Below are 14,182 nucleotides of genomic sequence, written 5' to 3'. Positions count from 1 at the left end.
GAGGGAGGGAGGGAGGGAGGGAGGGTGGAAGGTAGGTAGGAAGGAAGGAAGGAAGGAAGGAAGGAAGGAAGGAAGGAAGGAAGGAAGGAAGAGAGGAAGGAAGGGAGGAAGGAAGGGACCTTGGGGTGATGCTCCATGGTAGAATGCTTGCCTTGCATGAGGAAGGCCCCGGGCTCAATGCTCAGTGCTGCAAAGTATTCTGGGTAAAATGGTGATTTTGCTGGTGCTGAAGGCTTCCAAGTTCCAGAGTTGAAGCAGTGAACTTGGGAAGCTGCATCCACTTGCAATTGTTGGTTGGCCTCTTTAGAACCACACATGACCTTTTCAAATTTGGAAAAGTGGGCAGGGACAAAGAGGAACTTGGAAACTCACAATGGCTCACATCTTCATTGCTATTTATGGTTTGTAAAGTGGGGCTGTAGCATCCTTTCATTTGCCCTGCCAATAGCTCTGTGAGGTCAGTGTGAGGTCTCTCCCCTCAGCACAGATGAGCAGCCGGGCTTCGAAGATGGGACATTGCATGCAGCACCTACTGAATAGGAAGGAAAGACTCAGAAAACGTTTTTTTCTTAAACTTTTTAACAACACCATGTTCTCTCTAAGCACTCTACACACAAATGTACAGAACAAGCTACTGGGGTCATTTTGCACCAGGTAATGTTAACTTCAACCTACAGGTAAAAACTCTGGAGGAAGTACTGCGAGGTGAAGAAAATGCAAGATGTCCATACTTGCTTCCGTGCCTTTGCAGAAGTGTTCCAAACATTAGATATGCTACAACATAGTCCCTCCATCAAAGCTGAAATACGGGTTAAGGCTCACAGTTGGGGAAGTGTGTCTAAGTATTGGCCTTGAATGGCACTTACAGATTCAAATTCAGAGCTTTCCAGTAATCCACAGTCCTAGCCTACCAGTAATTTAAAAAGTCGACACTCTCATACACACCTTAACACTAAGTCTCTTGGGTGGGCTGTAACAATACATTTTCTGCACCCCATAATTATCTTCAGAGGCATGCACTGCATCGTACTTTCGGTGCTAAAACTGTTCCATTCCATGGTGTTTATTATGTTTATTTTGATATTTCTTCACAGTTTAGGACATTCGGGACTTGGAAAGTTGAACGTGGGCCCCTCTCCACTGGCTGTCTTTTTAGCAATTTAAGATCTTTGTTTAATATTTCTCACTCCTTTGTTGTCTTTTTACCAGCCTGGCTCAGGAAAGAACTTTGGGAGTGGACATAATAAACTCAAAGCCAAAAAGGTGGGCTAGGCTGAGTCCTTGGGAGGAATGCAAGGCAGTCCCCACAGGGGCATAAAGAGGTTAGCTTCCCCCTGCAGAGGGCAAGCAAAACTGAGTGGTCCTGGCAGGTCAGTCACGGGGGGGGGGTCGTCACGGACCCGAAGCGTGTGGGCCGCGAGGCTGTCCCTGCTAGCCCAGCAGGAGGGCGGGAGGAAAGCAGGGCGTGGCGTTGGCCAGTGCGGACCGGGACACTCGCAGGGGGCGAGGCGTGCTCCGGTCTATTCCGGGAGCGCGCAGGGCGGGGCGGGGGCGTCCTGTGAGCATCCTGTCTGGGGGAGGGGACGAGCTAGCCACCGGGGCAGCCCCGGAGAGCGCACGCCGCCCGGTGCGGCAGCCGCTGCGCCCTGGGCTGAGTGCTCCAGGATCCAGCCATGGACCGAAGCAGGGGTAAGTAGTTTCTGCGGCGGGGAAAGGAGGCCTTGGAGATCCGAGGCTGGGTAGGACTGAGAAGGAGGAGGAGAGGTGGCGGTGGCGGCGGTAGGATTTAGCGGGCGCTAAACACTTGAACACAGGTGCCTCCTGCAGCGGGAGTAATCTGTTCTGTGTGCCCACCCCATCCCCGACCCCGTGGCCTAGGTCTGAGTCCCCTCCTCGCGTGGGAAATTAGCACACTTTCCTTTCTAACTTTATGAAAGGCTCCCCAGGATTCTTGAGGTCATCGAGCTTCCCACGCCTCGCCACATTTAGGGAGAGTGTGAAATGCAGGGTACAGGTTAAACTCCTTGAACAGTCACCCATATGGCTTCTACTATGCACCCTAGGAGAAGCCCCGGGAGACTGAAGTTTGTGGCTGCCTAGGACTTTGAAGAAGGCGGGGCTGCGTGAGCACGCTCTGCCTCTGTTTGGTGGACATACTAATCCTGAGGACTTTTGCAGTTGGGATTGCCCAGGGCTTTCTGGGACCCTGGGGTGGGGACAGCACACATCTTAGTAAAGGTTAGAACACTGCAGTGGGCCCGTGCCTACTTGAACAGGGGAGGTAGTGTCATAGATTTGGGTCCCACCAGCACCTCTGGAATCAAGAGATCGCAGGTGTGAAGGCACTTGGCAAACTTCGTGCTGTCTTTACTAGAGAAACAGTTTCTATTGTTGTTGCTGTTAATGGAAAATTCCTTTCCCTTCCTACAATCATCCTAACCCCCCCCCCTTGCTCTGCTGAGGGCCCGGGGGGGGGGGGGCAAAAGGAAGTGCTTGGGCTCCGATGAGTGCTTGAGCAGGTGTGTGGGGTTACCTTCCGCACCCCGTGTAAATTCAGAAGACCTTCGAGGACCCTCCACTCCATCTTCCTCATCCACCCTTCTCCAACACAAAATTCAGCACCCACGTTCTCCTTCAGGGTCGTTGGAGAGCAGACGGACATTAGAGGAAGGGCTTACAGATTGTTCTTTAAGACCGAGGCACGATTTGAAGGCAGCTCTCACCTGTTAACTGACATCAGGGAAAGGGTGCACCTCCTACCCCGGGCAGAAAAGCACAATGGGCATCTCTCCTTCCTTCTGCTGTATCCCAGTACCCCAGCCTCACCACGAAAGCAAGGATATCTGTCTTGTTCCCTGAACCAAAATCTGTATGGAGAACTGCAGATTTTAATGTCTCACTTGCAGTGTACCCACTTCAAAAAGCAGCTTCCAGACGCTGTAGTTAGGAGGTGGGACCTCCCAGGAACCTCTTGGTGCCCAGAACATTCGAGGACTCTGACCTTTTCTACCCTCCTAGCTCTTGACACAGGGTGCTGTAGTGTTAGCACTTATTCTTGCTTCCTTGAACAGAAGTGAGCTTCCAAGAGTTTGTGAGTGTCTGACCCATGATGGAGCTGGCCACTGGGGTTTAATGAGTGAGACAAAGCATGCTTCTTGTGCAAATTAATTAATCATGTTTGTTTGTTGATTGCTTGGGGGGGGTTGGGAGGTTTTGTTTTGGTTTGCTTTGGTTTGGTTTGGTTTCTCTGTGTAGCCTTGGCTGTCGTAGAATTCACACCTTAGACCAGGTTGGCCCCGAACTCACAAAGGTCTTCTTGCATCTGCCTCCCAAGTGTGGGGGATAAAATCGGGCACCGTCACCACCTCCTCGTGATAATATCTGTTTTTAAAAGAATCCCACAAATTTCTCACAATGAAACTTTTCCATGAGCTGCATGTGCTGTGTCAGTAAAGTGCCTTTGAGTAAAGCAGTGTGAGAGGGGAGTGCACAAGACCATGTTATCTTGGTTTCCTACACTTCGAACACTGTGGCAAAAGCAAATGTGACCATATTGTGGATTAGAATGCAAAAAAATCTGTGTCTTATTGGGCTGTTTTGTTTTGCTTTGTTTTGTTTTTGTTTTTTAATAAAAACTAGAATGTGTCAAGTTGATAAAGCCAACCATCATGGTCTACTAATTTCTGAAGTCATATTTAGAGGCCGTTCTCACCTGTTAACTGACACGGTCTAGCATTGCCGGGGAAGAGCATCAGTGTGGGATTGTCTGGATTAGGTTGGCCTATGAACATACCTTTGAGGGATTCTCTTGGTTCTGTTCGTTGATGTGGGAAGATTCAGCCTAGCTGTGGGCGGCACTAGTCCCTCGATTTGTGCTGTGGGCTATGCAGATAGGGAGCCTGGGGGGCTGGGAGCAAGACTGCGTGTTCTCCCTCTGCTCTTGACTGTAGATGTGATGCGCTGCTTCAAGTTCCTGCCGCCTTGACTTCTCTGCAGTAATGAGCTGGAACCTGGAGTTTCGAGAGAAAATAAACAAGGCTCCCCACTAAATTGCTTTTGTGGGGCTATTTCAATACAGCAACAGGAAACAGAAGCAAGACGGAGCCTTCCGTGTTGTGCCCCTGTCCTCAGGTAGACGGGCACTCTTCTTCCCCAAACCCCATGTCAAGGGAAGTTTTAAATGCAGGTCTCACTTTAGCCTCTTCCCACCCAGGGCAGGATAATCTTAATTAGGATAGGATTGCCCTGGACAAGAACACTCACTGGTATTTGCAGCAGGTACAATAGAAATCACCACTTGAAATCACCGGGCAAGAGGCTCCCTGTTTAGGTTTTCATACGGTTTTCTCCCATGCAAGGGTCAGACGCTATCTCCTTTCAGGAGAGCAGGATACAGCACAATTCTCAAAACCAGGTCTCTTTATATAGCAGAAAGCTCTTCTCTTACAGCTCTCCGTGCTGTAGCGCAGGAGGAGACCACATCCTAGCCTTCCCTCTCGTCTCTGCATTTTCACACACCTCTTCTCTATGGTCTTCCACCTCTTATACGGAAACCAGCCCCCATCAAATGTGGACCCCATTCTCTCCACCTCATTTAACCTCACCTGCTTCCCGGAGGCCCTGGCTCCAAATGCAATGTCACGGGAGTCAGGGCTTCAGCATCCGAGTGGGTAGGTGGTCAGGGAGGACAGGAGACACAAGTCAGACCAGAGCAGCCTCTGATGTTAACTGCAGTCGTTTTCTAGGTGATACAAAAGGGCAGGATCTGAACCCAGCCCTGATTTTAAGCATGAACCGCTTAACTGCCTCCGTGGTGACAAAGGACCATCGGAGCCCTAAAATAGAATCTGTTTCAGTTGCCCTGGGCAAGTTCTCTGTCACAATGATGTCATCAGCCCCCCACATGGAGAATCAGAACAAGCAGGGGGGGGGGCAAATTTCTCTTCTCCCAGCACTCGAGTGGCTTCGAGTGAGCGGAGCAGGGACCACAGACCCAGTCACATACATAGAAACCACTCCTTATAGAACCCCTTCCCATGGGACTTCCTGGTGTATGCCTGTCACCCAAAGAGAATTGGCATGCCAGTAGTGATATAGTACACGGATAAACCTCATGACTCCATCTTCTACAAGGCAAGCTAGCAAACTTTCTGTCCCCGGGTGAAGCTAAAATGTACAGATCGAAAATGCCTTTTCTTGGAGGTATGGATGCGAAGTGTATGCACCCTGAGCGTAGCATAGAGAGTCACGCAACTGGTCACTGTTAACTCCCTCAGCAAACCTCCAAGGGCTCAAGTTCTAAACTCCTTCCTGCCCCTGTCATGTCAGACAAGCCTACTATGCGTGGCTTCTTCTGTTGTGAGCTCAGCTACATGAAGAACTTTCAGAGGAAACGGGGATGTTTATGAACAAGACAAAACTTGAAGGGGGCACCGTTGAGACTGGTTCTCAAACTAGCATCCCTATAGGAAGTAGTAGAAATATCTTCCAGAAGTTTCTATTAAAGGCGAACCAAAAGGCTGATGATGCCAGGCTCCACTTTGAAGTCTAGGAATAAAAGAAGCGTTCAAAGCTCAAAGCTGGGCGTGGTGGGGAATGGTTGTCATTCCAGGACTCAGGAAACCGAGGCAGGAAGAGGTCTACAAACAGACAGAAACAATAAAGAAAGAAATAAAAAAGAGATTAGAAATAAAAAACAAAACAAACAAACAAAAAAAAAAAACAACAACAACCAAATAAGTGCTGCCTGGTGGCCTAAGGCTGGGGTTAAGTCGTCCTTACCAAATAAGTAGGCTAAAGTCTGCGCTCACCTACGCCTAAAGTTCCAAAGGATTCCATAAACACCTTCCTGCACAGCAGAGAGCACAGGGCTCCCAGGTGTGTGTACTTTGACCTAAAACAGTCTGCTTTCATTTGGCTGCGTGCTGCAGTTCAGCTTTTAATGGAATTTATGGATCGGAGTGTGAAAATGGGAATCTGAGGAGGCAGGGGTCTGATGCTGTTCAAAGCGGTTGTTTAAAGCTAGTGGGCCGGTGAGATGGCTCAGTGGGTAGAGACAGTTGCCCCCAAACCTGACTACCTGAGCTTGCTCCTCCTCAAGACTCATATAGAGGAGGGGGAGAACTGACTGCCTCATTGTTCTCTGATCTTGGCATGTGGAGCATGCGCCCCCTCTCCCTCTCTCAATCAATGAAATGTAAAGAGAGAGAGAAAGAAGGGGAAAGGGAGAGAATCTGTTGACCGGAGGAGCAGACCCTTGGCTGGCTTCTCTCTCTAATCTGCAATCCTTTGTTCCCTCCACCAGCTAACTTCCTCTTGCTGGTTTTACCCCTTCCAGCTATGAATCCTCCATGCCTGCCCCTGGCTCACTCCTAGTCACTGTGCAAACATCTCTTCCCCAGGGCAGTGTTTCCCAGCCTGCGGCTCATGTGCCACTGGCGGTCATTTTCGTGGGTCACGGTTAATGGAGACATGGAATGCCCTGTTGGTAGGAGCTCTCTTTGAGGACAGACAGGCCTTCCCTAGCTTGTTCACAGCCTCTTCTTGAGTTCCTCCCGCCATGCCGGGCACTGAGCAGGTGCCCAGGAAATGTCTATCAAGATGGAGAAGAAAAGAAAGTGAAAGGACCCAATTTTGAGTGGACTCCGGATGCGTCGTTTTTTTGGGCCCCAGGATTTGCCACATCGCTGATCGTGATTGGAGGGACAGAGATTGGCTTTATCATTCATTATCCCTTGTTTGCTTGACCTTCCTCCTTTGTATAGACGGACCCCAAATCCTGTTGACTGTTCCTAGGAAATGGATCTTGGGGGGCTGTCTCTCCTACATCCTGCTCCCCACTACAGAGTCTCCCTCCCTCTACCCTTGACTTCTCGGTCGAGCCTTAAGGACCACTCCCAATGTGTCTAAAGGAGTGCTTCCCTGATCTACCCGGGCTCCAAATCATATCATGTGGAGCCCAGAGGAAAACACACTCCAGACATCTGACCTCAGTTCTGGGGTGAGATCTGGAAATCTGCATTATTTTTTTTTTTTTAACAGCCCCTGGGTAAACTTGTCCTCACTGGCAAATACCAAGGTTCTCATACACTGCTTTGCCCCTTTGTGACCCTTCGGACCTTTGACCCTGTTCTCACAACCTTCCTGGATTCCTTGTTGCCTGCTCTAAGTACATAATGGGTTGTAAAAAGTCTTTCCGCACACTTTTAGCTAAGTGGAACTCTTTGGTCTGTACCTATTACTCAAAGTAGACTCCTTCAGGCTAGAGTTCTCCTACTTTAACTCTTAAATCACCAGGCAGGAAGTGACGGCATGCACCTCTAATCCCGGCATTTGGGAAGCAGTGCCAGATGGATCTCTGTGAGTTTGAGCCAGCCTGATCTACATAGAAAGGTCTAGGTCAACCATAGCTATATAGTGAGACTCTGTCTCAAAAAAAAAAAAAAAAAAAAAAAAAAAAAAAAAAACTAACGAACGAACAGAAACCCCTAAAGATAAATAAATAAATGGCCATGCAATTTTTTTTTATTGTAGTCCATAATATATTTAATTCTTCCTAACCCTGCCGTACATTTTTTTAACTTTGAGGGTCATTTGACATCTCCCAAATGGCATTCACTTCAGCCTGGCCTCATGGGGACTGAACATCTATAGAAAACGTTTGTCAAAGTCTAGACCACTCCGTGCCCACGGGGATCATGTGTACCGTCACTTAGCAACCATGTATGTGCTGGGGAGGGGGATGCAGTGGGCAAGAAGGAGCCATGTGATAGAGAGGATCATCAGACTGAGAACTGATGCTGGAGGCCCTTCTTAGACACCCTTTTATCCTTGAGCTTCTCTGCTCTGTGACTCTTCCCAACCATGGTAGTAGTCCTAGGAAGTAGATAAGGTAGCCATTCTCCCTATTGCGCAGGCGAAACGCCTGAGATTCAGCACCTTCCTGAAAGAGACCAGTCAGCATCACCTACCTGAGGGGCCTTCTTACCACGACCCTTTTTAGTTCCCCTAAGACTTTTAGTTTCCAGTCCCTCCTCAGAAGTCTGGGCTTTTAGACGGTCCTAGTTGTCATTGGCGTGTGTCTTCTATGCACATGTGAATCCCAATACTTGAGACTGTCATCTGCGTTCTAATCCCAGGGTCTATCATATGCCAAATGCTGAATAGTTGTGATCACATCCTGCCTCTACTGTGCACTCGCCATGACTTCCGTGTAGATACTACCAATGCCTGCATCTTACAGATGACGATAGGGAGTCTTAGCAAGTCTGCATATCTCCTCATCTCTGTCTGCTTCCACATCTAAGTTCCTTTCTCATTGGTATGTTTATCGTACAAAATAATAAGCTTCATTATGGCATCTTCATACATGTATATAATGTATTATGACAATAAATCCCCCATGGTTACCTAGATTACACAAAGACTTCTTCTTCTACATCTGTGTTGTTTACTGTTTGTTTGTTGAGACAGGGTTTCAATGTGTAGCCCTGGCTGTCCTAGAACTCATTCTGTAGACCAGGCTAGCCTCAATCTCAGAGATCTTCCTGCCTCTGCCTCCCAGCTGACAGGATTAAAGGTGTGCGCCACCACTGCCCGGCTCCTCTGTTATTTCTTTTTTTTTTAAAGATTTATTTATTTATTATATGTGTACTGTCTTCAGACACACCAGAAGAGGGCACTGGATCCCATTACAGATGGTTGTGAGCCACCATGTGGTTGCTGGGAATTGAACTCCAGGACCTCTGTAAGCACAGTCAGTGCTCTTAACCACTGAGCCATCTCCCCGGCACCCTCTGTTATTTCTTAAATATAAATTACCCATATGAGAAAAAAACCCATATATTTGCCTTCATGAATCTGGCTTTCTTCACTCAGCATAGAAACGTTCAGTTCTATCCACTTTCCTGCAGGTGATGCAGTTTGGGGTTGTTTGTGTGTTTGTTTGTTTTGTAGCTGAATAAAACTCAATCGAGAATAGACACTTCATTTCCCCCTATTCGTTCATTGATGGACACCTGAGCTGATTTCTTGCTCGGCTATTGTGACGGTGCCACAGGAAACTCAGTGTGCAGGTGTCTCTGTTTCATGACTTAGTCTTTTGGACGTGTACCCAGGAATGGTCTAGCCAGATGACGTAGTAGTTCTAGCTTTTGTTTCTTGAAGAACTCCTACCCTGATCCCCATTGTGGCTGCAATTCACAGCCCCACCCCCACCCCCCCACCCCGGAGTGTATAGAGCTCCTTGCTCCCCCCTCCCCCCAGCATTTGTTGTCATTTGTTTCTGAGTTGTTGGCCATGTCTTTAACATTGTTCTCTGCTGCTTTGCATGAATGTTGAGGGGCTCACCAGGTCAAGACTTCAAGGTAGGGATGGGACAGGTACTAAGAAGAGAAGGAGACCTGAACTGTTCTTGGGGACACCTCCATCAGTGAAGGAATACATCCAGGCAGCCCCGTGCATTGAGTTGTTACGTCTTACCCTTCCTAGCCTTCCCACTGTAGCTGGTGTTTAAAAATAAAGAAGCCACCAAGGAGGTTGGCCCAGGAGAGCCCCAGGCTGGGTTAGTCTTCCATGTAAAATTCCATTCGGAATGCCAGTGATGCCCATAGTGGGAGATAGAGGTGTGAGGTTGGCCAGGCGTGATTCTTCTCCCTGGCACAGCTGTCAGGCTATGGTGGGGGCAGAATGTGACACACATTTCAGTCATTCCAGCTAGGGGGAATTCACCAGCAGCCTGCTGCCCAGGAGTCAGGCCAAGGGGCTTATTAAGATAGTCAGAGAAGCAGGGAGAGAGAGAGAGAGAGAGAGAGAGAGAGAGAGAGAGAGAGAGAGAGAGAGAGAGAGAAAACACACGTGTCTCCTCAGTTCTATTTAGGGCAAGAGAGTGAATGAACAGTGTGAGTTAAGGACTCTGGTGGCAGATGGGGACCCAACCCAGGCCCTGGCTCTTTGACTCACTGTCTTGAGCTTCTCCATCTGACAGAATGTCGTGCAGTGACTCTATTGCAGTGCAGTGGCCAGCAGACCTCAGCCCATGGGCCACATAACAAATTTAACAGTGTTACAGGTGCAGAGCCATGCCTATTCCTTATACATTTTGATGAGCTTCCTCAGTATAAGACCATAGTTGGGTAGAAACAGACCATGAGCATCCTTCAAAGTCTTGTAAAAAAAAAAAAAAAAAAAAAAAAACACATGAACAATGTTCACAGCCAGTCATTCCCTTCAGGGGTTAAACAACCCTTTCACAGGGGCTACATATCAGATGTCCTGCACATCAGGTATTTACATCACAAATCTTAACAAGCAGCAAAATGACAGTTATGAAGAAACAACAAAAATAAGTTTATGGTTGGGGGAACACCACAACATGAGGAGCTGGATTCAAAGGCTGCAGCATTAGGAAGGTTGAGAAGAACCACCGATCTAGGTCTTCCCAGAGGTTTGCCCACTCTGGGTAAGGCTGTCGAGAGAGTGCAGACCCTGCAGAGATGTGGTAGGGGTGCGTGCAACACTGACAAGGAAGCAGTGTGCCTAAATTAGGCAGGGGATGGGAGAGTTCTTTCCCTTTGGTTTTCAGATTACTTTTAGCCTCAAAATTATTTTGCAAACAAATTTAAGCAGTAGAGTTACAGTGGGTGAAGTAGGAGCTACTGAGCAGCCTCCCTCCCTCATACTCCCAACACTACCCCTGTGGTGCCACGCAAACCCCGTGGATTTTGCTAAAAGGGAAGATAAAAGCCATGTGTTTACACATACACACACACACACACACACACACACTCACCACACACTCACACTCACATACACTCACCACACACACTCAGAAACACACTCACACACACATTCACACACACACACCACACCACACACACACACACACACACACTATTTTTACAGTGCGGACTTGAGCTTCAAGAGCAGTAGCTTCCCTAATCATGTGACAGAACCCCCAGATGACATTGCACAGAACCACTAATGTCCCAAGCAGAGGACAGACCCATCTCTTCTGGGTACAGGCCTGTCTGTTAGCTGGGCAGAGCCTGCTGGTGGTGTCAGTGCACAGCAACCATGGTAATCCCCACTGATCCAGAGCCTCCAGGGGTCAGATCTGGGGCTCTGCTGGACACTCTAGGGGAAGCCGCCTTGCATTAAATCACCATGGCTGAGTCAGGTTTGAGGAGGTCTTTTCTGAGAGACCCAGAACCAAAAGAAAAAAATTAAAATCTTTATTTTTTTTTTTAAATTTCATTGGTACAAAGACTTTTTTTAAAAAAAAACCTCAGAGTGTATATTACAATTGACATGTTAATTTATTCATTTTTTCCCTGTTCTAAAAAAAGCTGTTATTCAGTAGATAAAAACATCTTCAAATCGGTAGCATCTTAAGATGGAGAAATTATGATAATTTATACAAAAGCTTTCCTTTGAAGATGGAATCAGATTCATTCATTTGTAGAATAAATATTTACCCTTCCTGCCCATTCTTGTAGGAGGGTGTGCTGAGGGCAGATCCTGCTGATATAAAACTGAGGAAGATTTTTTTTTTTTTTTTTTTTTTTTTAGCTCCACTTGAACCAAGAAAACTGATCTCCTGGGACCTTGCCAGGAAACCAGAGGGACTAATGGCTTTTCCTCGGCAGCCAGGTGTGGTTCTGAAGGGCTGTAGAGAGCAAGCTTGAGAAAGTGAGACTGTGCCTTGTAGCCCGAAATCATTATCTGGTCGCTGTGCATCAAAGAGAATGTGTAAAGAATGGGAGGACTCAAGGGACACTTTGTAGCCAAGACCCTCAGGAACTCTGCAGGTGGGGGGAGTGATAGAGAGGAAAGGAAGACCCAGAGGTTGCAGAGCGGTATGCCTGAATCCAGAGGGGCAGAAAAAAGCAAGCTGAGCCTTGAGTGCCTCCAGAGAGGAGGCCCCCCACCCCCTGGGGTCTCTAACAGGGTGTGTCCCTATTCTTGGAGGTTTGTGCTGCTTGTGATGTGCCTAATTATAGAGACAGATAAGGCCAGAGTCAAGGGCCTTGCTTAGATGCCTGTTGGTATCTGGTTACCTCTTTTGGATCCCATCTGTACCTGCTTCCATATAATTCTGTTTCCTCCCCTGAAATGGTCAGGAGGCTCCAGGAAAGCATTGGGAAAATGCCCCTGCCTACAGGACTTGTTCTGGTTTAGTTCTTCAGAGTGAAGCGTGGAGTACAAGTTTGTAAGTGATTGTCTTTCTTAATAAGCAAGAGAGGGCCCCTAGTTTTCTCCAGGAGAGAAGGAAGGCTCCTATTCTTATACACCCCTTATTGGCCCTGGAGGAAGACAGCCAGATTGGAGATGGTCCTAGAACTGGCTGAGAGGCCATTCTTGTTTAGTCTGGCAAGAATCTGGCTACATTCTGCCTGTATCCTGAGAACTGGGGTCAAGCTAAATTCAAAAGTCATGGTGGATGTATTTGCTGAAGGCAATTTCAAGACAGGAGCATTCAGGCTGGCCTCAATGGCGACTCTTCAGTGCTCTTTATTCAGGTCCATAAAGAGAGGAGACAAAAACAGACCAGAAAGGCATATTTAAAAAAATGTGCAGTTTGGCAAGAAAAGGAGTCGAGTTTAGAGTTGCTGACAAGGCTGAAGAGCCACGGGATTGTTAGAGGTTAGCATTATTCAAGAATGTCTGTCTCTGTACCAGGGCTATTGCCAAGGTGCCCGGGGTGAGACTTCACCCATCCAAGGCTCCAACTTACACAACTGGGGATTCATTTGAAAGGAGAGAACATGAACTCAGTATGCCACTAAGAGGTTCCCTACTGGAAAGCAACTGCTTAGGAAAAGTGTTTCCCTGATTCAGCGACCAAGGCATAGAACAACAGTTTGGGTTCGAGGGGGACCAGGCTGCATCTTGAGCTGGAAGCAAAATGTGGCAGCATTGTCCTTATGGTACTGATTTTGTAGGCAGACCGATGTGGCCATCTACTTTATGTCTGTGACTCCATAATGGACTCTCCCCTCAAACTGTGGGTCAGAATAAACCCTTTCTCCCTTAGGTGGCTTGTGGTTGGGTATTTGATTACAGCATTACCATAAAGTAACTAGTGCATTTGTTAGTGCTCTGTCTAAATTCCACCACAGTTACCTGGCAACAGCTAGGCCTGGCCCGCTATATAAGGGTATAAGGGGCTTCTCTCTCTCTCTCTCTCTCTCTCTCTCTCTCTCTCTCTCTCTCTCTCTCTCTCTCTCCCTCTACTACCTTCTTAACTCCCCTCCCCATGTCCTGAATAAACTTTATTCTATACTATACAGTCGTATGGCTGGTCCCTTAGGGGGAAGGGATGCCTTGGCATGGGCCCCCTAAGACACTCCCTTCCCCCATATCTCACCACACCCCCATAGAACATATCTTATACATCTTTATCTTTTTATAAACACATCAGCATTCTGTTTGGGTGGAATTTAAATGATTTCTGTTTTTACAGTGTCTGACCTACTGTCTGTGAGTGTGCCTGAGCATGTGTCGGCACATGCAGGGCTCACACCTGTCTGTGCAGGCCTGAGGATAAATTTAGCTAGCATTCCTCAAATGCCGTCCACCTCATTTTTTGAGAGAGGGTATTTCTCTTTTTTTTTAATTGAAATTTGACTTTTTTTTCCCCATACAGTATATCTGACTACAGTTTCCCCTCCTCAAACTCCTTCCAGATGTTCCCCATTTCCCCATCCCCACAAATCCACCCCCTCTCTCTGTCATTAGAATACAAACAGGCATCTAAAACAACAACATCAACACACACAACAACAAGAAACAGAAAAAAAAAAAGAGTAAAAGAAAAAGCCCAAGAAACCCCTACAGATGGTAAGACACACACATTTTCACACACAGAAAAACCCATAAAAACAAAATTGGTGGAGGGTAGCACACACCTTTAATCCCAACATTCGGAGACAGAGCGGATCTCGGAGTTTGAGGCCAGCCTAGCCTGCAGAGTGAGTTCCAGGACAGCCAGAGCTACAAAGAGAAACTTTGTCTCAAAAATAAACAAAAAGAAAAAAAGAAAGAAAAGAAAGAAAGAAAAAGGATTTTCTAATATATAAGCAAAAGATCTGTAAGGTTTCTTTTGTGTTGGCCATTTGGCCTGCCCCTAAATGTGGTTTCTTTACCCAATGAGACTCCACCAGTGAAAAGTGTTTCTTCCTCT

At 47.4% G+C, this 14,182-nt stretch overlaps 1 protein-coding gene across 1 annotated transcript in view; it reads left to right on the top strand.

The window, feature by feature from the left end:
- Positions 1 to 1,587: 1,587 nt before the first annotated feature.
- Afap1l1 (actin filament associated protein 1 like 1) overlaps positions 1,588 to 14,182 on the top strand; it is a 58,938-nt gene continuing 46,343 nt past the window's right edge. The window contains exon 1 of the mRNA XM_021214522.2: positions 1,588 to 1,689. Coding sequence (XP_021070181.1) covers positions 1,674 to 1,689 — 16 coding nt within the window. The 5' untranslated portion in view covers positions 1,588 to 1,673. The remainder of the gene's footprint in view (positions 1,690 to 14,182) is intronic.

Source organism: Mus pahari, chromosome 15, assembly GCF_900095145.1.
Source record: "Mus pahari chromosome 15, PAHARI_EIJ_v1.1, whole genome shotgun sequence".
NCBI classification, from domain to species: domain Eukaryota; kingdom Metazoa; phylum Chordata; class Mammalia; order Rodentia; family Muridae; genus Mus; species Mus pahari.
The sequence above is the reverse complement of the archived record's forward strand: the minus strand, read 5'-3'. Positions and strand labels throughout refer to the sequence as shown.